Source organism: Callorhinus ursinus, unplaced genomic scaffold, assembly GCF_003265705.2.
Source record: "Callorhinus ursinus isolate GAN/ISIS: 27379988/994484 unplaced genomic scaffold, GSC_fseal_2.0 scaffold11, whole genome shotgun sequence".
Classification (NCBI taxonomy): domain Eukaryota; kingdom Metazoa; phylum Chordata; class Mammalia; order Carnivora; family Otariidae; genus Callorhinus; species Callorhinus ursinus.
In genome coordinates, this window is record NW_027397073.1 from 13,036,753 (window position 1) to 13,058,263 (window position 21,511).

Here is a 21,511-nt window from a genome sequence, read left to right on the forward strand (position 1 = left end):
CACACACACACACACACACACACACACACTTTCTCACAGATTGGGAGGAAGGAACCAAAACTGTGCAAAACAAAGCTACCCAATACAAGCACTTCCAAACTTATAAAACCGAGTTTGGCAATCATTTCCTGCATCTCTACTTCACAAACACCCCCCCCCAACCCCACCCAGTGCAGTAAGGTGCTTCAGAGTCGTCCAAGAAAGGAATACCCCACAGAAAAGTCAGCAGAGGTTGAAATCACGGGCATAAATTCCCAAAAGGGCATAGACTATGATTAGTTGGGTGATTTACTCAAGAAAAAGTATATTACAATAAATACCAAGAGTTGGTTTTTCCTTAACCTTCCAATTCATTGAGAAAATTGAGGCCCAGCTTCCTAAACTATCTCTTAAATAAATCTTTATCCTTACCCATCCTTCCTAATAGCCTCAAAGAAACAGCTGCCCTCTATCCACCCACAGCTAACTCTTTCATGGGGGCTCATATCATCCCTCTTATTTCCTTCAGGACTTTCTTTCATTTTTACCTCTCCATTCATGCATCATCCTTAGCTTTTCCCGCTCTCTTTCCCTTCAGGTTAGAAATGATGTTCAAGTCTTTTCCTTCAGGGCCACTTCCATTCTTTCTACTGAGGCTTAACTTATAGTGAATAAAGCGCACAAACTATAAGGCTACATTCAATGTTTATACCCAGGAAACTAAAACTCAGAAAACCACAACATTATCAGCAGCAGATGGCTCAAGCCCCTGCCCATCAATATGCCCCCGAAAGGTAACAACTATTATGACATATCGCCAAAAACTAGTTTTGCCTGTTAACTGACCTTCATATAAATACAGTTGTACGGTAGGTCTCTTTTATTCTTTGTTCTTTCACTCAACATAATCCACTCCCACTTTTTAGAAATTTCTTTATTCTTACTTATTTTTATTAAGCACCAGCTTAATACTGCAGAACATTTCAAATCACCCTTCAACAACCCATTCTTCCCTCCCCCACCCAAATTCTTGATAAAGAGCTCTTCAAGTGAAGACACGCTCTCCTCTCTCTTCTGTATAAAATTTTATCAAATAAAGGCAAATAACCATGTACATCTTGCTGTAAAATGCTGCCCACGGCTGTGGAAAGTGTCTGCCCAGGCTCCTTTCACTGTCTAGGTCCTGAAAGACTCTTGTTCATAAACTGTCTCTTCACAAAGCAAGTCCACCACTCGCTAGGTTTATCATTCTCAGGGTCAAAAACCTTCTCACAAAGTCTCAGTCCAGTCTCTTGTCTCAGCGGCTCTAAGTAGGCCCTCATTACCTCATCTTCCTGTTTGTTTGCAGGTTTGGCATAAATTGCATTAAGTGGAAAACCAGGCTCTCCAGGAATGGGAAAATTAGTGATTCCCAGCGTATACATTTCTTTTTCACCTTGGCTTTTGGAATTGCACTTTTGGAGATTCTTAAGAGACACTAAGAAATGTAGAGAGTTATATATATCAAGGTTCTATCAGCTTCATTCTTAATCTCATAGTTTTCTTTTTTTTTTTTAAGATTTTATTTATTTATTTGACAGACAGACACAGCGAGAGAGAGGGAACACAAGCAGGGCGAGTGGGAGAGGGAGAAGCAGGCTTCCCGCGGAGCAGGGAGCCCGATGCGGGGCCTGATCCCAGGACCCTAGGATCATGACCTGAGCCGAAGGCAGACGCTTAACGACTGAGCCACCCAGGCGCCCCTTAATCTCATAGTTTTTGAAGACATTGGCCTTGAAGTAATAGATGGCTTCATCCACAATATCTGTATCTTTTGTCTCTCTAGGGGGAGGTCCTTTGAACTGACTTCTGATAGGCAACAGTGCCATGTTTCCAATGAGTTTGGTGTCAGGGTCCATGAGAGAAGAGTAGTAAGCACCCGGGTTTCAAACTAGATGAGGAGGCTGGGGTTTGAGCGTGGCACTTCTGGTCCACGGCCCAGCCTGCACTCCCACCTTTTAAATACAAGCATTCTTCAGAGTTGCTTCCTCGGACTGTCTTCACTCCACCCACTCAATCAAGCACTTTCATTCAATCCAAACACTTCACTGGCTGCCTAACATAGATGCTCCTTGAGCTCTCTCCAGAAATACCTGAAGGTCCTTCGGGCACCTTAACTTTTACACATCCAAAATCTAAATTGCCATCTTCCCACCACCCTCCCCCCCGCCCCTGCAAAGCCAATTCCTGCTCTTGTATTCTACCTGTTGGGCAATGGGATTACAGTCAATCAAACCAGAAACCTCCAAGTCATCCTGACACACAAACCCTGTCAGTCTTATGCACACTGTATCCCTGACATGGGATACAGTGACACACCTTCCTGACCTGGAAGACATACTCAAATTAGTTCCGGAACGAATAATAAATCCTGAACTACTCCTTCCCCCCCCACTGACATATAATCATTCAATAAGACCCAAGAATTCTACACTTTAAGGAATAGCAATTCCCATTCTGAAGTTCTTCATCTGCACTGACCTAATCCAGATCTTTCTCATCTAGTTCTCAGGTAGCACCTTGGCCCCATACCAGGAATGCCCTATCCCATCCACTCCTATTCCTAGTCTACTCTTTCCAGTATTCAAAATCATCTTCCACCCACCCCAACTACAGAGACATGATTAGTTTCCTTTTTGGTACCACAACCACACTGTACAAACCTCAAAAGGGACACACTCTGTATTGCAATTCTTTCTTTCTCCCTACTAGGCTGAACTCCTTGAGGTGATTCTTTCTTTGGATCTCCAGCTCCTAACAGAGTGCTTTCAAATGTTAATGAAAGACGGCACTAAGGCAGTAACCAAGTCTCTAGCCACTCCTCTCCCATCCATCCTCCAGCTGGCTATCAGTTAACACCCTAGAATACAAACCTAACCATGTCACGCCCACATACTTAAAATGCTCAGTAGCTCCCACTGCTTAGCAAGTCAAGTCCTTAGCACGTGAGGCCTTTCATCATCTGGCCCCAACCTCCTTTTCCATTTCACCTCCAACCACTTTAAACTCATCACCTGACACTTCACCACTGGAGCTACCCACCATTTCCTACGCACACGGTGCCCTTTCATTCGTGCTTTTCCTGACACACCCTTGTCATGCAGTTCTAGCCCCTCATTCACAAAGGGAATCCTTCCCATGGAGCTTTTCCAAGGCATTCCACTTCTAGAAGAGCTGCTTTATTGGGTTTCTGTGTTCCCTGAGCCCTCTGTAAATGCCTTCATTAAGGTATTTCAAGTTTGATTATAATTGTGTATGTAATTTACACACACACACACCAGATAGGAAAGCCTCGACATTCAAAAGGCATTCACCCTGAGCTTCATAAATTTAATATAAACATTATTTTTATACCTCTCCACTTTTGTCCATCGCCATTGCCAGCACTAGCATTTATTTTAAATGCGAAAAAAATGAGTCATAAGGAAACCAAGTAAATAAATAATGTTTATATCACCTTCCTGAGAGTTACTGCACATACTATAAGCAGAAGGCAACAGAGCTCCACTGAGCTCTGGAAGCTGGATGGTGAGCCAGGTGCATTTGCCAGCTAAACGGACGGCTTTAGTCAGTTTAACATGTACTACGCCATTTCACGTTCATCCTCCGCAAAATCAGTCCTCAACGGATAGATATTTGTAAATATTAAGAAGATACACTTTCATTCATTCTCATATCACCAACCCCTAACTCTAGCACCTGCTCCTTGAACTTTACTGAACTAGTGATATGAACTACTTTCATGAACTGACCCACAATTCTCTCAACACTCAAGCTGCACACATGTCATCTTTGAGCTTCTTTCATCAAAATGGCCAGTTAGCTACTGAGTCCTAGGATAACATCTTCACAGGTCTCCTTTTCTCCCTCCACTGCTCTAATTTAGGCCCTCAGTATCTCACTAAGCCACACAAGCTCCGAATGATTTCTTTCCTTCAATTCTAATCTCTCCCACTCCCAATTCATCCAATGCTATCCCTTCTTAACGTGCACTGTGCAGCTGAATCAACCTGAGAATTTTCTAAGTCTGAGGTGGGGCCTGAGATTCCTACATTTCTAACATGCTCCTGGGAGATGCTGATGATGCTACTCCACAGATCACATCTCAAGGAGCAAAGCTCCACTCAACATTATCCTGGAATAATGCTTACCTAGTAAGCAGTCAACAGGCAAAGGCCAGATGACCGTCAATCAGGAAAGCACAGATTTCTGTGCTAGGTAGGAAACTGGACTAGATGCCCTTGGTCCCTTCCAATGCTCAGATTCTATGCCCTCCCCCTCACATATCCACACAGTTGTCACCCATTTTATACCTATGGAGCCTGGCAAAGCTATAATCTAGCAGGTATTTCTTCAATTATCACATTTATCAGAATCTGATTTAGTAACTATCCACAGACAACTCAGGTTGAGCCTACTCCAGTATCACAAATGTTTCTAAAAGATAAAGAAGACACTGTACAAAGGGATAAGTATAGTTGTGCTCATGATGGTACCTTAAAGATAAATGAACAACACAACTTTCCTTTATCCATCAGTATTATTTGGAGGTTGAAGCCACTGGGGTTAAGCTGCCAGTTTCTTAGAACCAAGACAGCTGTCAACCATTTTTGTTTTATTGCTTGGTTGTGGGGAGGGGGTGAAGGTGGGAGATGTGACATACATCTCCAGAAGCAGGAAGCAATGACAGCTCCCAATTCTCTATTAGCAGCCACAAGCTGATTCAGGATATAAAACAAGCATTCTGACTGTATTAACTACAAAACAAGCCCTAGTTTCAGAAATGGACTTTTATGTGGTATCTTCAGAATGACATTATCTCCTTAAGTAGTTCCAACGTATCTGTTTACAGAACTTTTGTCATCATGTATTTATTAATGAGACAATACCATTCAGATTGTGGTTAAAAACACCAAGTCACTCTTACACCTTGGTTATAGAGCAAGGGATTTGAAGTGTCTGCTTTAAAATCACAAGGACCAGTAACTACTCTCCTTATGATTACACTGGTGCTAGCATTTCTGTTACTATCCCCCATAAAATCAGCTTGTCGGGGGCGCCTGGGTGGCTCAGTCATTAAACGTCTGCCTTCGGCTCAGGTCATGATCCCAGGGTCCTGGGATCTAGCCCCGCATCGGGCTCCCTGCTCCGCGGGAAGCCTGCTTCTCCCTCTCCCACTCCCCCTGCTCGTGTTCCCTCTCTCACTGTGTCTCTCTCTGTCAAATAAATAAATAAAATCTTAAAAAAAAAAAAATCAGCTTGTCGAGTGTTGATATTACTCTAATGAGTTAACTTAAGTCTCTGTAAAAATTAGTCACTGAGGGCAAAAAGGTGCTAGTAACAGTGGAAAATACACACTGGCAGGTGATTAACCTCAATGCTGATCAGTATGAAGGAGAAGCATTTTCATTTGAATTAGAAACATGATTTATTTTAATCAGACAGGATCTGAATAACTTTTTTTTTTACCATGCTGTTTGTCATAATTTAAAAACAAAAAAGTAAAATGAAGATCTTTTTTCCAGTGTTGCCATTCACATTACTACACAAGACAATATTTCACGGAGACATTTGCCTCCTATTTAAAACAAAAACGAAACAAAATTTTAACAGGCCATTAGTAAAGATTTAACTTGCCATATGTGTAGTACAAGCTTTCCAACCATGGATTAAAAAGCTAATATGTTGCTTTTGTTTAAATGAACACTCAAGAACTGCGTCTCCTCCTGGCCCAACAAGAAGTCTTCTTCATCAGTGAAGATTGAAACACTAGATGAGCACAGTTAAAAATAAAATTTCCAGATTATGACCAACTCATCATTGTCCAAATTTTACATTACTGCAGTCTACATGTCACTAAATTATTTTTTTTTAAAGATTTTATGTATTTAATTGACAGAGAGAGACAGAGAGACAGAGAGAGAGGGAACACAAGCGGGGGGAGTGGGAGAGGGAGAAGCAGGCTTCCTGTGGAGCAGGGAGCCCGACGCGGGGCTCGATCCCAGGACCCTGAGATCATGACCTGAGCCAAAGGCAGACGCTTAATGACTGAGCCACCCAGGTGCCCCCATATGTAACAAAATTAAAAGAAACTAACTGCCTCCAGAAGATAAACACATTTCCCATAACTCTCATAAATCTGAGGAATGAAAAACCCTCATAGGCCTTATAAAAAGAAATAAGAGAATGTCTTTCAAATTATGGCAGGACCCTGACACCAGGCTTCAGGGCAACATGGAGCATACATACATTTGCATTTTCTTTTCAAGAAAGCAAAATTAGGGGCGCCTGGGTGGCTCAGATGGTTAAGCATCTGCCTTTGGCTCAGGTCGTGATCTCGGGGTCCTGGGGTTGAGCCCTGTGTTGGGCTCCCTGCTCAGTGCAGAGTATGCTCCTCCCTCTCCCCCTCCCCTCCACTCATGCTCTCTCAAATGAATAAATAAAGACCTTTTAAAAAAAAGCAAAATTAATAATTGCTTAATCCAGAATTTAGACCCTCACAAGTTGTGATACCACATGGAGCCCAAATGATTCAAGTAGATAAAAAGGCCTAGATGCCTAGATAGAAGGGTACTTCATAAATCTTAAAGGATGGAGCTGGAATTGCTACTCCTAAACTGGGTCTGACTGGATTTGAACTCGTAATTTATGGTTGCTCCTCAAACAATTCAGGATCCCAGAATTAAGGCAAGAGTCTACTCCTTCTGGTCCCTCAAGTCTTGGCTCCGGGGCCTCCTGGGGATTCACACCATTGCTACGACAGTCATCTGTGAACCTTGCCTCTATTGGGACACTTTTCACCTTGGTATAAAAATGATGGCTTGCCTGCTTTTTCCACAAACATGCCCTCAAAATTATAAGTATGTCAAGGGATCCTAGAAAATTCAAATTAGTCATCTTTGAATCAAAAGCACCTTTGACATAATAGATACAATAACTGATGGATGGACAGATGAAAGTATACTGTCTGCCACTGTCACTGAGCAACTGTATATCCCATTTTCCTTAATGAGCCCTAATTAACTCTAATTAACATTTGTGGCAATTTACTGTTGCTAAGAATAATAAAACCACACTACATTTGTGTAACATCTCACAGTTTACAAAGCATTTCCACATATATCATCAAATCTGAACCTCCCAAAGTTCTCTGAGACAGAATAATTTTATCACTTCTCTCCTTCCCTCTCTCTCATGAGGCTTAAGGAGGTTCAGAGGCTCATTCTGGGTCTCACATCAAGTAAAGAAGCCCACAGTCAAGTCTAGGTGTCCAGGTCCTCCATCAACGAATGCTCTTTCCACCCTAAGCCCAGGGCTTGGTTTATAACAACCGGTACGACTGTGCCAGGCACTTTCACACATTTCATTTGATCTTCTCAACAACCTTGTAGAACACAAAAGCATGAACTATTTCAACAGAGAAGGAGGGGTGCCTGGGTGGCTCAGCTGGTGGACAGTCTGACTCCTGGTTTCAGCTGGGGTCGTGATTTCGAACCCAGAGTCAGGCTCCGCGCTGGGCAGGGAGTCAGCTTGGGATTCTCTCTGTCTGCCCCTCCCTCTCTCTCTCTCTCAAATAAGTAAATAAATCTTGCGGCGCCTGGGTGGCTCAATCGATTAAGCGTCTGCCTTTGGCTCGGGTCATGATCCCAGGGTCCTGGGACTGAGCCCCATATGGGGTTCCCTGCTCAGCAGAGAGTCTGCTTCTCCTTCTGCCCCTCCTCATCCCTGCCCCTGCTCGAATTCACTTGCTCTCTTTCTCCAATAAATAAAGAAAATCTTAAAATAAAATAATAAATCTTAAAAAAAAAAAAAACCAGAAGGAAAGAAGCAAATAGAGCTCCAGGGGCAGTGGCAGATAGAGAACTCAAGTCCATGCCTTAACTACTTCAAAATCTATGCTTCCCAAATGCTGATATGCCCAAACTGGCCCCAGAAGGTTATCAGAGATAAGTTCTCCACATTCAGCAAAAGAAGGTGGATACTAACTAGTTGACTGTGGTGTCAGATGCCTGGACCTGAGTTCTGTCTGTGCCTTACTCACTGTACCAACTGTACAAATCCAGATGAGTTACTCTACTGCTCTGGAACTCACTCCCTCCATCTGTAATACTAGGGTAATAATATGGTCTATCTCACAGGATTGTTATGAGGCTCAAATTAGCTAATATATGTAAAGCACTTAAAACACTGCCTAGCATGCAGTAAGGGTGATATAAATGTTTGCTAAATAACAAAATATTACTCAATTTCTTGAACATTATATATAGGGAGTTTTTGCACTTGTTTCTTCAAATTAAAAAAAAATGCCATCTAGTTTGTCATTGTGGAAGAAATGTTACTTGTCAACACCTCAATAAGTCTGGCAACTGCATCTTTATTTCTTCTAGTATTTTAGGGCAATGGGTCTGGAGATTTTCCCTGTCCAAGTGTTAATGGATTCAAGCCTAGAATCTATTCCAGCTAAGATAATTTGGAACTTAGGCAAATACAACTAAAAGCCTACAGAAGAGAATCCCAGTTCTCTACCAAAGAGGGTCTAATAAGGCCACGAAATGCAACAGTAGTACAATTTTTGTCTTGTGGTCACAAAATTAACAACTGGTCACTAGTTCTGCCTACCAACGGCGGCAGATGCTCTAACCTGACTTCTCTAGGTTTGACATCTAGGACTCTATACCTCCCAACCCCCCACTAAAACTACTTCATCTTTTCTGGGAGTTCATTTACCTACAGCACTAAAGCACCATCAGTACCGTTAGCACTGGTCCCATTTCACAATTTTCGGCTATCTCAGAGTTATTTTGCATTATATTCTTATCTCAGTTCATGGCTACACACAGAAACCCCTTCTCAGGTCAACTAAGAAAACCTCAAAGCACTACTAGCAGAGTTATTACTGATCTTGATAGGCATGTTAGTCTTCATTTTTCTATATTCAAAAGATAAATCATGTGTGCTTCATGGTGACCTTCAGAGTTGTCCCCAGAAATTCTTTAGAAGGAGAAAAAAGGAATCTCTTCAGCATAAATAAGCAGCTAAATGATGCCTAATGCAACATATATATACATATGTGTGTATCTATACACACATATATATATATATCAGCATTTTATACTCCAGCTAACCCCATGCCCACCCTAGCTACTTCAGGATGACAAAGCATCCACAGGAAAAAATGGTAATACATCCATATTCCAGAAGTACATGAGTTGCCATCCTAAAAGTAATGGTCACAGACTGCTATTGAGAAATTAGGGAGCAAAAAAGAAACGTAGTGGAAAGCAGATAAAGATCCTTCCCTTTCTCCCTATTTTCCTGAACAAATTCAAAATAGCTACTAAACCTATATTATTCTATATCATAGATTTTAATCTCTTATCAGTTAAAAAAAAAAAGACAAACTAAGGAAACTGGCATTTTATATCAGTGAAGAAATAACTCAATTATCCAATAAAAAGTATTAACACAATTTGTTCTTTCCTACTTCCTATGTTTCTTAAACAATAGATTAAAATTTTCAGCATAAAGAAAAAACAACTGTAAGATACCACAGGAAAATACAGGAAATTTCATTTTTTAAACCTGGGATAGGGAGTCTTGACATAAATGTGTAACGGATAAAGAAAATATTAGTGACTTGCAAAATAAAGCTAGTTTCCCTAAACAGACCCCTAAAACAAATCTATAAACCAGTAGGAAAAACCAAATATCAAAAAATGAGCAAGTGATATGAATAGATATGAACAGGCCATTCACAATAAGTTACCAATTAAGATGTGAAAAAAAAAATGCTCCACATAATTAAGAACTACAATTTTTTTTTAAATCAAGATTTTTTTCTCCCAAGCCTACTTACCCCACCCCACTCCTTCCCGTCCCATCCATAAATAGGACTACCACCTCCCATTAACATCCTGCTTTAACACTCAATGGAGAACACATGTGTGGGGTGTGTATAAGAGAACAAGTGTCCTTCAATTATAGCAGTGTTTACTTCTTCCCATAAGGAGAGATCCTTATTACATACAACTGAATGTCAGCTGCCCCCAGCCATACCACCTCTCCAAGAGACCATCAAGAGAAATTTCTCCCCTGTTTCAGCATCTGGAGTACATATTCTGCATGTCAGATACAATGTATTTTTGCCCTTTTCTACTTCTGCACTTTAAAAAGTTCCCTTCCTCATATTAAAAATGAGCAGTCATCTTTGAGGAATTAATTGACTCAGTAGATTAACTTCCCTATAAGGAAAGTTAAAACTTTTGCTTAAGGTAAATGACTAAATTAAAACAGAGCCTAATATAGAAGGGAATCTCTCTCACAACCCTAAAAATATTCACAAACTGCCTTTTTGCTAAAGGGGCAGAAATTTCTTTCTCCCTCTCTCTCTCTCTCTCTCTCTCTCTCCCTCCTTCTACCTCTCTTTTAGGGAGAGAGAGGAGATATTCAAAACAGTAGCAGATTTCAAGATAAAAGACTTCCAAAGCCAACAAACAACAAAAGCCCAAAGATTACTGAAGCCAGTTTATTTTTTTATATTACGCAAAAGTAGAACTGTGCATGTGTGCGTACGTAAGCTACGTGCATCTCATCATGAGACGACATCTTCAAAAAAAAACTGAAATAAAGAATATAATGAATACTGAATCTTTTTAACAAACGAGTTTGAAAGAGAATTTTTTTTTCAAAATCTATTTTTAAATGTTTCTCCCAAATATTTTTTAAAAGTCAATGATTTCTTTTTACAATATTTCCATTCTAACAATTTCAAGTTCAAAGTACTAGATGAATCATCATTGGTTTTTCTGATTTTCTAGTACTGCAACTCCTCTCAGCCGTCTGTCAACTTTAAAGTTCTGTCATTAAATCCCCCAAAGGGTAACATCACTGATGAAATCTAGTTTCCCTCTATGCAATTAAGATCCCCAACTGTTCCATCAGAAGCCCCTCCTTACAACTGTCCGTGATATGCAACCTCCCAAAAGCACTGATTAGAATGAAATGAAACTGGAAACATCTTGAAGTCACAGAGAAACCACCAAATGTGTGACATACACTCCATTTTTTTTAAACTTTCATTCTGAATATGAAATATAAGGAGGATCCAAAGATAAGTTTATAAGTTCACAGTGTGGTGAAAAAAAGAACAATGGACAGATAATCCAAATCATGGGTGCTACTCCTAACTCGAAGACTGACTTGATCAATGATCTTAGACCAGATACTTAACCTCTATAGGCTTGCTTTCCTCATCTATAAAAATACAGATGTTGGGATCTCTGTGGGATCCTTAATTCTATCATTTAATCAAATTAACAATAAAAAAATTTCATTTTCTTTAAGTGCTTTTTGTCCCGAGACTCTAGGCACAAGGAGATACGCACACAGCTCATCAAGAATTAAAACTAAAGAACTAGGAAGTTTTGCATATTTGAATACCTCCAACAGAGTTACCATTACAGTAAACTTGATAAACTAAATTCTGAAAGGATCTTGCTTTATACGTCAACTTAAGAAAAACCTCTAACTTTAAAAAGGATATATTTCTTTAAATTCGTCTCTAGCGCACTGAGGTCTACACTGAGAAGTAGGGCTGGCTGGAAGAGGGTGAATCAAACATTACCTATACTGTCATTAGTCTGAATCTATACCAAAAAGCTGATCTACTCTGGTTGTCAACCTCAGGCTATCTTGCGTATACGAGGGCCAAGTCCATTCCTTTCTCCCTGTGAAAATGCAGGGAATTTGACTCTTTTAAACCCATAGACGGGTCTTACAAAACTTAAAACAATTACAACTTTTAGTCTAATGGGGAGGAAAGGTTCTCCAATGGAGCCCCAGAATGTTAAGAGCTGAAAGCATCTTAGACTTATTCCACTCCAAGCTCATCACTTTACTGACCAGGAAAGCAATGCCCAGGAGAAATTAAAATGAACACCCAAAGTCATGCCAAGTTGCCCAGCTTTCAGACTAATTTCCTTAAACTACACACCATTTTTCCTCCAAGTGTGAGATAAAACCATGTAATTTTTTCCCCAAAGTTATTCTAAAAAACAAAACAAACAAACATACAAAACACCAACGAAGGTTACTCTCACCTGACCCCAGGACACATCAGAGAAACTCAAAAACCGTAAGGTAGCACCCATACAGGACTAAGATACAGCCAGACAAGCTCTCAAAATATATGGATGGGAACAAAGACAGAATTCCGTAGGAATAAATTTCTCATAAATGACAAGGTAAAAAAATAAACTGGTTCTATGCATAAAATTTCACTCTTTGGACCACGTGTCAGGAGTGAACTGATTGTAAAATCCAAATAATTATTGAACAGGCAAGGAAAAAAGTAGAGATCATACTTTCACTGTATTTAAAAACATGCCTCATAGTTGAAAAGCCCAAATATTCTAACATATAAGGCAGCTATATGACAAGATTCATTCTCTAACTTCTTTTCACCAGATGCAGGAGCCAGTAGAAATAGACAGCAACAAATACAAAACTCTTCCGGCTTGAAAAGAATGCAAAAGAAAAAAAGCTAAAAAGAATAATCAACCAATTAAAATCCTCTCAAACCTCAAATTTCTAATAGATTTTTCTCTCCTTATTAAAATGGTCTAAAACAAAATTATTTCAGGTTTTGTTCAGTCTTCAACTGAATGCCTTCATATAACTGGAAATGAGACTAATTTTAGCAAGCTTCATTTGGGAAAGTATATGCCAAAAATTCTGAATTTTTTTGTCTTTTGCTAAAATATTGACATTTAGAAACTTATAAAAAAAAACTTATAAAAACGTGTACAACCTACGAATAGACTTTTCCACTCCTTTTCTAATAGAACTTCTAGGTTCCAAACTCAGAAGCTCCTGGACTTGTACCTGAACAAGATACTTTATCATTATATACATCTTACAGTGTACTAAAGCATTGTAAGATGCTCAAATATAAAAATATAACAGGGAAAAAATTATTTCAGCAAGAACTTGGCGTTCTGGGATGGTTATGCTTTGTTTCATTAAACATACTAAAAGGTATTCCAGGCATATATTATATACGAAATATATAACAAAACCATTCCACCTCTAAATCAAAGTATAATGACACTTCAGTAATGTAGTAACTGTCATTATGCTTGATTCAAAGGTACACTATGCAACCTAGAAGAGTTGCTATTTCACAGTTAACCAAATATCCTAATGTCTTTTAATTAGAATATCTATTAAAGTCTATTCTTTCCAGATCTCTGAGTTTAAAATTTATCAAAATCTCCCAAAGCCTAGAGTTGAAGCTTCATACAAATCAAAACCCAACCCGTCACAAAGACTTAGGTTATAAATACCTAATATGTCTAAAGAATCCACGTGGTCAATTTTTTTGGTTTTAATTAAACTATCTTCAGAAAACCGAAGGTAAGTATAAAAAAAAGGGCTTGCCCTAGAAGCACAGGGACGTGAGGCCAGATTCAAAACCCCTCATTACCAGTGTCACACCAGATGCCTGGGATTAAAGGGGTGGAGTGGGTTTTAGAAGGTGGGAATTTTTTTTTTTTTAAGGCTTCATTTTCCCAGACATTTTGATAACTTCTTTCTCTTATTCAAAATGTCAGGCATTTTTAAAGGAAAAGCTTTTCTACTGAGTGGCTTCAGGATCTCCTGACTCTCACAATACAATTAAACCCTTCTCCTGCCCAGATAGACTGAACTGTGTTCCACCCTGGCACATAACAAAATCATTAAATCTAAGATGCCTCATTTGACAGCAGTCTCATTAAATTCATCTCAAAGTTGAGGTAAGAGATGCCTTTGAAAAGAAGGGGAAAAAAAAACACCTGTTAACTCTAAGAAAACTTTGAGAGAGAATTGCTCTCTCAAAATCCACACAGAGCTTCACTCACTTGCAACAGAAGGTATTAGTAGTATGTGGCACATCTAAAAATCTCCTGCCCTGGGAGAAATGCCTCTGAGTGTATGTGTGTTTAACACATCCCTGGAGACCCAAACAGGATGGAAGGCTGAAGAATCAGGGCATACTCCACCAGCTGCTGAACAAAATTCCACAAATTCAATTCAACAAATGTTTAAATTAAAATGTCAAGTATTACACTAGGCTTGGATCATAAAGAATGTCAATGAATGTTATGTTACCAATAAATCAAATTCAGGGCTTTAAAAAGAAAGAATAAGAAACAACAAAAACGCTTAACACTTTAAAAAATGATAATGACCTCTGGATAACCAATCATTTAAGGTGGTGGATTTAAAAATCTTATAGCAACAAAAAGATAGAACTCTGAACCCAGAAACTTTAAAACCTAACTTACACATTTCCTCTCCCTGCAATTATTTCACTGAGCACAAAAGACACACATTTTAGAAACAACTATGAAATTCAGGGAAATTCTAGCTCTCTATAATGTATGAATTATAAAAATAATTGTAACAATAGCATAGTAACACCAATAAAGCACTATCACTAAAGTACCAACAATTCTATTTTAAAATAAAAGATTTAAGCAAGACTTTTCTGATGTATATTTTCAACACTTTACAAGTAAGGCTATGTTTTAAAGGAACTGAATTGCCACACCTCCACCCTGAAAAGTTATCCACTTTTCAGATGAAGTGTTAATTCTCTATACCCAATGAAGATTTACAGTTTAACAAATGAGGCATGGTCAAAAAAAAAAAAAGTCATTAAGTAAACTTCATTCCCTAACAACTTAAATTCAAGTATGACTATTGCAACCAGAATACTTACAACACTTCAGTACTCTTTCTGTATTGTCTATTTATTTGCCAGGCTTGGTACTTTAGGTTTTTAAAGGGAGCATGATAAAAAATAGGGCCATCAACATTTCACAAAGAATACCACTTTGGACTGGAGGATAATATCACCTCATTACCAACAAAAATAGCGTATTTTCTGAATGCTTCTAACCAAGTGAAAAAATCAAGTGTAAATGAAATTCAGCATCGATTCATGGAAAGGGATATGAATTGCAAAACAGAACATCCCAGCTCTCTCTTCTCAGCTCTGCCAAGGACTGAAAAACCACAAGCAAGAGGCAAACCTCTCTGTGCACGTTTCTCCATCTGAAAAGAGGATTGACACCGACTCCTCCCTAATAATGTTTTTGAAAGGACAAATGAGATAATTTATGTGAAAGCCCTTTAAAATTTTTTGAAGATAATAAAACCCAACATATTAATAGATGTTCTCAAACCAGTTATGAAGGAAAAGACAGCATGCACTTTACATCGAAAACAAATATAAAATGTAAATATAAAACAAAAATAAAGTTAAACCCTTTGTTCTTAAAATTGAAAGGACTGTTCAAGCACACACTGGTGTCACATGTTCATACCACGTTACTCAATACTGCTGTAATTATAGTAATAAGAGCCTGCTGGTCAATATTACAGCTTAATGCTGAACCACCCCTTCTCGGTTTCCAAGTGGGAAACCATGTAAGGTTTGATCATTCCCAAAAGAGAAAAAGAGAAGAAATATGAGAGGGGTTAGGAGATTGTTCTCCTGAGCAATCCCAAGAAGTCACATAAAAATATCTCGTCCAAGATTCACTAGGCACAGTGGGTGTGCTCTCCGTCCTCTCAACATCCTTTCGCACTATTACAATTTGAACTGAATTAGCCAGACCACTAAATCTAAAAGGTGGTGCAAGAGTCAAAAAACATACAGTTTAATACTGCCCTTGGTCAATGACTCAGACTGCCCAGGGAATCCAAAACACAAAGCTCATTAATCTTTTGAACTCCATTACTTATGTCAAGCAACATAAATTTTTAAACTTTTTAACCTAAAATTACTCTCTTCCAATTAGAATTTAAGATGGTTCATTTTAAAAGGAAATTAAATGTTAATGTACTTAAAATACTTAAAACCAGTAATTTCATATAAAGCCACTTAAATTTTGTCTTTTTAAATCAGCTAAAAGAACGCTTGATAGATACAATAACAATTTTCAAACTAAGTTTTCATTAACAATTCTGTAATTAGATAGCACCTTTCATCCAACACCTTATAGTTCATTAAAGACTTTCATTTTCCTTTACCCAAATAAGTATTTAAATATTCAAAGACTGCAAACGCCTCTCAAAGACTTTTAATAATAACTTGAGTCAAGTTATAAATACTGAAATTCCATGGAAAGGTGACCTTCAAAAGAATGAAAGTTCTCTGCTGGACAAGAGCATCTCAAAAAAAAAAAAAAAAAGCAGCTGACTAGATAACTAGACAGCAGATAATGAGCTCAATTTAAATACAGTAATGTATTCAAATGGCTTCAAAGGCAACTTCCTCATCTATCCTTAACTCCAACTACACATATAAACAAAAAGATATGCAGCAATAAGACTAAGTTATACGTAAAATTATAAAAACAAATGTGATACACAATATACCCTCTTAAAGGGTGTCCTCTAAAACAAACTTTAATTCTTTTTCCTAAGGAAAAGAATTACTACCAAAATGTAACACTCCCGTTGGGTATCCTACATTCCTCCGCAGAGGGAATTTCTAGGAATCTCCTCCAGCCAGGTACAAACCCTCACTGTGTGAAGTCCTCACAGTGTTCCCATAACAAGTAAGGCCACCTTAAGGACAAGGCCCTTTTGTTCCTTAATAACTAAACTTTCTTGCAAAAGTTCAAATGGATTCACTATATGCTGAATTTTGTTCTATGGCAAATAAATATCAACAGACATTTTGTATATTACCTTGGGTTTAAAATAGGCTCAGCACTGTGTAAAAACCAAAATAAACTAGCCATTTCTATAACAATCAAGCATCTTCCTTCTAGGACACCTGTACAATGGCTTCACATTCCAGAATAGATTGGATACTGTGTGTGACATCCATTTTATTAGTTATTTTTACAAGTGTATACACAGAGGCATGTATGTATTTATGCTGTTCATACAGAGATGAAGCAAGTTCAGAAAGAAATAATAATTACGGCTTTTCATAAAAAGCAAAACAAAAAGAGTAAAATGACCACACCAGAAATTTAAGATTCAACCAGAAAGAAAATTTGTCACTTTTATATTGATAAGCTTTAAAAACAAAAAAAAAACACTGTACATCACTCACTTAAAATATTTTAGACACACTTGAAGAGGCAATCAAGGGAATCAAAGATTTAAATTTCATGACTAGGACACCCAAAACCTTTCCCACGAACATTTACTGTAATCAGCATAAGGAAAACAAGAGATGCAGAGCTCTTTCTATATAAAATTTGTTCAATACTGTGTACTTTATATATCCTTCGCTTTATATACATTTCAATTTAATTGGTTTGGTTATCAGAACATTTATCATTCTCACGTTAATATTCTCATTCCAAGTGTGATTACCATTTAATGCTTTTGTAAAATAACAGTATTTTCCAAAATACATGAGTTCGAGGAGAAAAGCATGTATTGCTGCTCCTACAATTAAAAAAAAAAAAACCCACCTATATTCTAGGTCATAAACTTGTAAAAGCCATGTCATCCAGTTGAGATATTATCTTCAGATACTGCAAATCCTATTGCATTATGACATGATTTTCTTTATAAGGCAAAAATCCATCAGCAATCCACTTGAATTATAGAAAAACTTCAATGAAACTTAAAAGAACATCTCACCAGGAATGTTACTGGTCTTGCATATTTCAATGTGGGAGTAAAGATTTCTTCATTCAAACTGACTAAGCTGCCACTAAGACACAAGTTGAACCAAAAACATTAAATTAGAAAGAATGGCAACAGATTAATAAAGTTACAAGTATGATTATTTTTCCATCAGCACCAGATTTAACTCTCCTAATATAACTTTGTTATGCTTTGTTTTAAATAAAATTTCTTATTAAGAAGATAATTGTTTAAACCAGAGGAGGAAAAAGATGCAAACAAATATAAGGCTCCAATATAACAACCAGGATCTATAACTCCCTAATTTAGTACCCACCAAGTCTTTAATCAAGAGAGAAACATTAGTCACTCCTGGTCAAGAATTAGATCTAATACATCAATCCTATCTCAAAACGCTGGACAAAAATAGAAAAATTAAAGAAGTTTTCATCTAGAACCGAGAAAAAGAACGGGGAGGATTTTAGATCCCATCTCAAGCGATGGTAACCACTTCAAGTCTTACTGTGATCCCTATTTCAAGTCACATTGCAATGGTCAGACCGGGTTATAGAGGCTGGAAGTAAGAAACGAGAAAAAGAAATAGGCGACACCAAAAATCTGTCACAGAATTTTGAGACCCATTAAAACAAAAGTTTGATGAGAAAAAAAAAAGAAATAGGCGACATCACTTTTGGTGCAAGAACCAAACTTGCAGATGAAATTGAAATAAAGCAAAAAAAAAAAAAAAAGCTCTGGAGAAAAGTATCACTAAGAAGGGTCCTATCTGTTAGCGAGGACTCAGTGGGCAAATGAGCATGACAGAGCTGAACGAGCGCCCCAGGTGACAAGAAAGGGGCTCCTGGGGGTCACGCAGGAATGGCCAACTGTGGACAAATGCACAAGGAGTGGCCTGGAGCATGTCTCTTGGTCATTTCCCGCTGTCGGTATGATGTGCACGAGTATGGCTTACCTGAAATCCCAAACTGCCTCAAACCCAACATGCCCTCGAGGCGAGGCCTGAAGGAAGTCCCGTCGTTGAGTGTTAAAAGTACTACTGCCTCTTTCAGAAGTAGCTGCTACCCGTATTTCCTGGTGGCTCTGCCACCTCTTCCAACAGCGCTGCCCCACCTCTGGGCCCTCAAGACTGACAGCAACTCGCGGATTTTTAAATTGCTCCACTGGGTATTACACAGAGGACAGGCGAAAGCTGTAAAGAAGTAACAAAGACTCCCGAGGGCGTACAGGTACTCTTGGTCTGGACAGACGGCCAACTGTACTCATTCCTCGGGACCTAAAGTGTTTACACCCCACACGTCACAATACAGGTGAATTCCTTACCTGCATAGAAGCGGATGAGGCAGCCAATCTCCGAGTCCATGCCTTCCTCCTGCACCCTCCACAACTCCCCAAATCCCAGTTGGAAGAGGTAGTCATTTTGGATCTGCAATGGCTTCTCGTCTGCCTCCAGGCGCCGGGTGGTCTCTCCGTGGAGCTGCACGTACAGGGTGGGCGGCGGAGGCGCTTTCTCCGGGGCCGCCCCGTTCCCACCCGGGGTCGACTGGGGGCGGCCAAGGGCCGCGGCTGCAGCCGCTTTTTCCTCCCGAGGCCGGTCGAGGGCGGCCCCTCCCAGGCCGTCAACGCCCCTCGGGTCTTTCGGCTGCAGCAGAGGCGGGGAGGCCGTCGGGGAAGACGGCCGGGCGCCCGCCCCGGGCCGGGATGGCGGGGAACGGCCGGGCAGGCGGGGCTGGCCCGGAGCCGGGGTCGGGTCAGCCTCGAGCTCCTCGGACGACGAAGAGGAGCCGCTGCCGCAGCTGTAGGGGTCCAGCCGGTCCGACACGCTCTCGGCGCTGGGGCTCAGGCTGAAGCTCTCGGTGTCGGAGGCCGGGCCGGCGGCTGCGCCGTCCAGGGGCTGCGGAGCGCCCGGCTCACCCGGGCTGGAGTGTGACGGCGCGGGGCTGGCGCGGGAGGCGCGGCGCGCCCACCCGGCCGGGCCGCCCGGCAGCTGCAGGTCCGCGGGAGGTGCGCGCAGCGGGCCCCCGACGGCGGCCAGCCCGCTCCTCCCGGGCGGCGGCCCCAAGTCCCGGGGTTCCGCAGGCGCGAGCCGGGGGCCGACGTCGGGGGGCCGCTCCGTGTCGGTCGCGGGGCCCGGGCCCTTGCCTAGCACCTTCACCACACCGCTGCCTTTGTGGCCCACTTGCAGGAGGCGTGCGGCCACCTCGCCGGCCGTGGTGTCCAGCGTGCAGAGCACCGGGCGCAGGTAGGTCGAGGCCAGGTGGCGGTCGAAGACGTGCACGCAGCCCCGCTGGAGCTGGTGCCTCACCCAATCCCGGTCCGACGGCTGCAGCTGCAGCATCTGCCGGTGCTTCAGGAGCAGCGTCTTCCTGTCCAGGCTCCGGGTGCACAGCGACGCGGAGGCCGAACAGGAGGCAGAGAGGCCGGCGGCGCCGGGGCAGTGCGAGGCGGCAGCAGCCGAGGACGACGACGACGACGACGACGAGGAGGACGAGCACGATGAGGCGGCGGCGGCCGCGGACAGATTCCTTTTCAGCCGCCCTCTCCTCAGCAGGAGGGAGTTGGCGCCGCTGCCGGCCCCGGGAACCGGGGCAGCCCCACCGGCGGTGGGCTGGGGCGCCCCGCGCCGCCGCCGGCGACCCGTGCCTCCCGCCCGGCCCGGCAGCTGCGCCTGCTGCGCCGCGCCGGGGGCCTCTTCCCGCGCCCCGCCGGTCGGGGCCGCCGGGGTCAGCGCGGGCTCCAGGCTCCGGCCGCCCCCGGCCGCTGCCGCCAGAGCCGCCGCCGCCGCCACCGCCGCCGGAGCCGGAGCTCGGTCCTCCCTGCTGGTCTCTGGGAGTCGCTGCGCCGTAGCCGCGGCGGCGGGCTCCATTGCAGTGGGGCTTCGCGCTTCCCCCCCAGCTCCGGAGGCAGCGGGAGGAGAGGGAGGCGGTGAGGCGAAGGTGGGAGACGGCGGCGGCGGCAGCGCGGGGAGAAGGGAGAAGCCAATGGCGTTCGGCGCGGCCGTTCCAGGGGATTATGTGGCAATTCGGAGCATTCCGTCGGTGTCTCGGTGTTCCATCCCGCGCGCCCGCCCGCCCGCCCGCCTGCCTCGCCGCCACCGCCCCCCCCCAACACATGCCCTCCCCGCCCGGGTCGCGGGCTCTGGAGCGCAGGCCCCGCCCGCTCCCCCCCCCCCGCCCCACCTCGCCGCGGCGAACCAGCCGCGTAGCCGGGCTCATTGAATATTAATCACGCGCCTGGAGCGGGAAGGCGGGAGGCGGGCAGAGCGGGAGCTCCACGAGGGCCTCATGAATATGCATCGTTAGCATGACGGCATTCCCGGGAGGAGTGCACAGAGCTGGAGAATGGAGGGGAGGCGGGGCTTCAGGGTAAACAAACGTGACGCGTGCGTACGAGGGCGGGGCGGGGGGGCAGTTTCCCGGGAGGGTCCTGCGCCGGCCTTGGGAGAGGGGCCGGCTGAGAAGAGGGAGGCGCGCGGTGCACGCTGGGAGTTGCAGTTCTATTGCGGGAACAAACATGCCCGAGGAAAACATGGCGAACCACAAGCCCCAGAGTTCCTTTCTTTATGCCCCTCCTTGCAGCCGGCCGCTGGCTATGGGCGGTGGGTATTGTGCCCTCTGCTGTTAAATTCTGTACCTGGGAATGTTCTTGTTCTTTAACTTGTGCCCAACCCGCCAGTTCCCGTTCCCCACAAGACTTTCGTTTTCCCTGATTTAAAGTGAAGGCTTTGAGGAACTCTGCGCGGTATGAAGGTCCCCGTTCCTTGGTTCTCACTTCCACCCTCGGTATGAGATGCAAAAACACACCCAGAGCACCACAGGATAACTGGCCGTGAAAGTGGCCA

General features: G+C 42.3%; 1 protein-coding gene across 1 annotated transcript in view; it reads right to left on the bottom strand.

The window, feature by feature from the left end:
* PHLPP1 (PH domain and leucine rich repeat protein phosphatase 1) overlaps window positions 1-20,610 on the bottom strand; it is a 216,293-nt gene extending 195,683 nt beyond the window's left edge. The window contains exon 1 of the mRNA XM_025886739.2: window positions 18,994-20,610. Within this exon, the coding sequence (XP_025742524.1) occupies window positions 18,994-20,536 (1,543 nt within the window). The 5' untranslated portion in view covers window positions 20,537-20,610. The remainder of the gene's footprint in view (window positions 1-18,993) is intronic.
* Window positions 20,611-21,511: the final 901 nt, after the last annotated feature.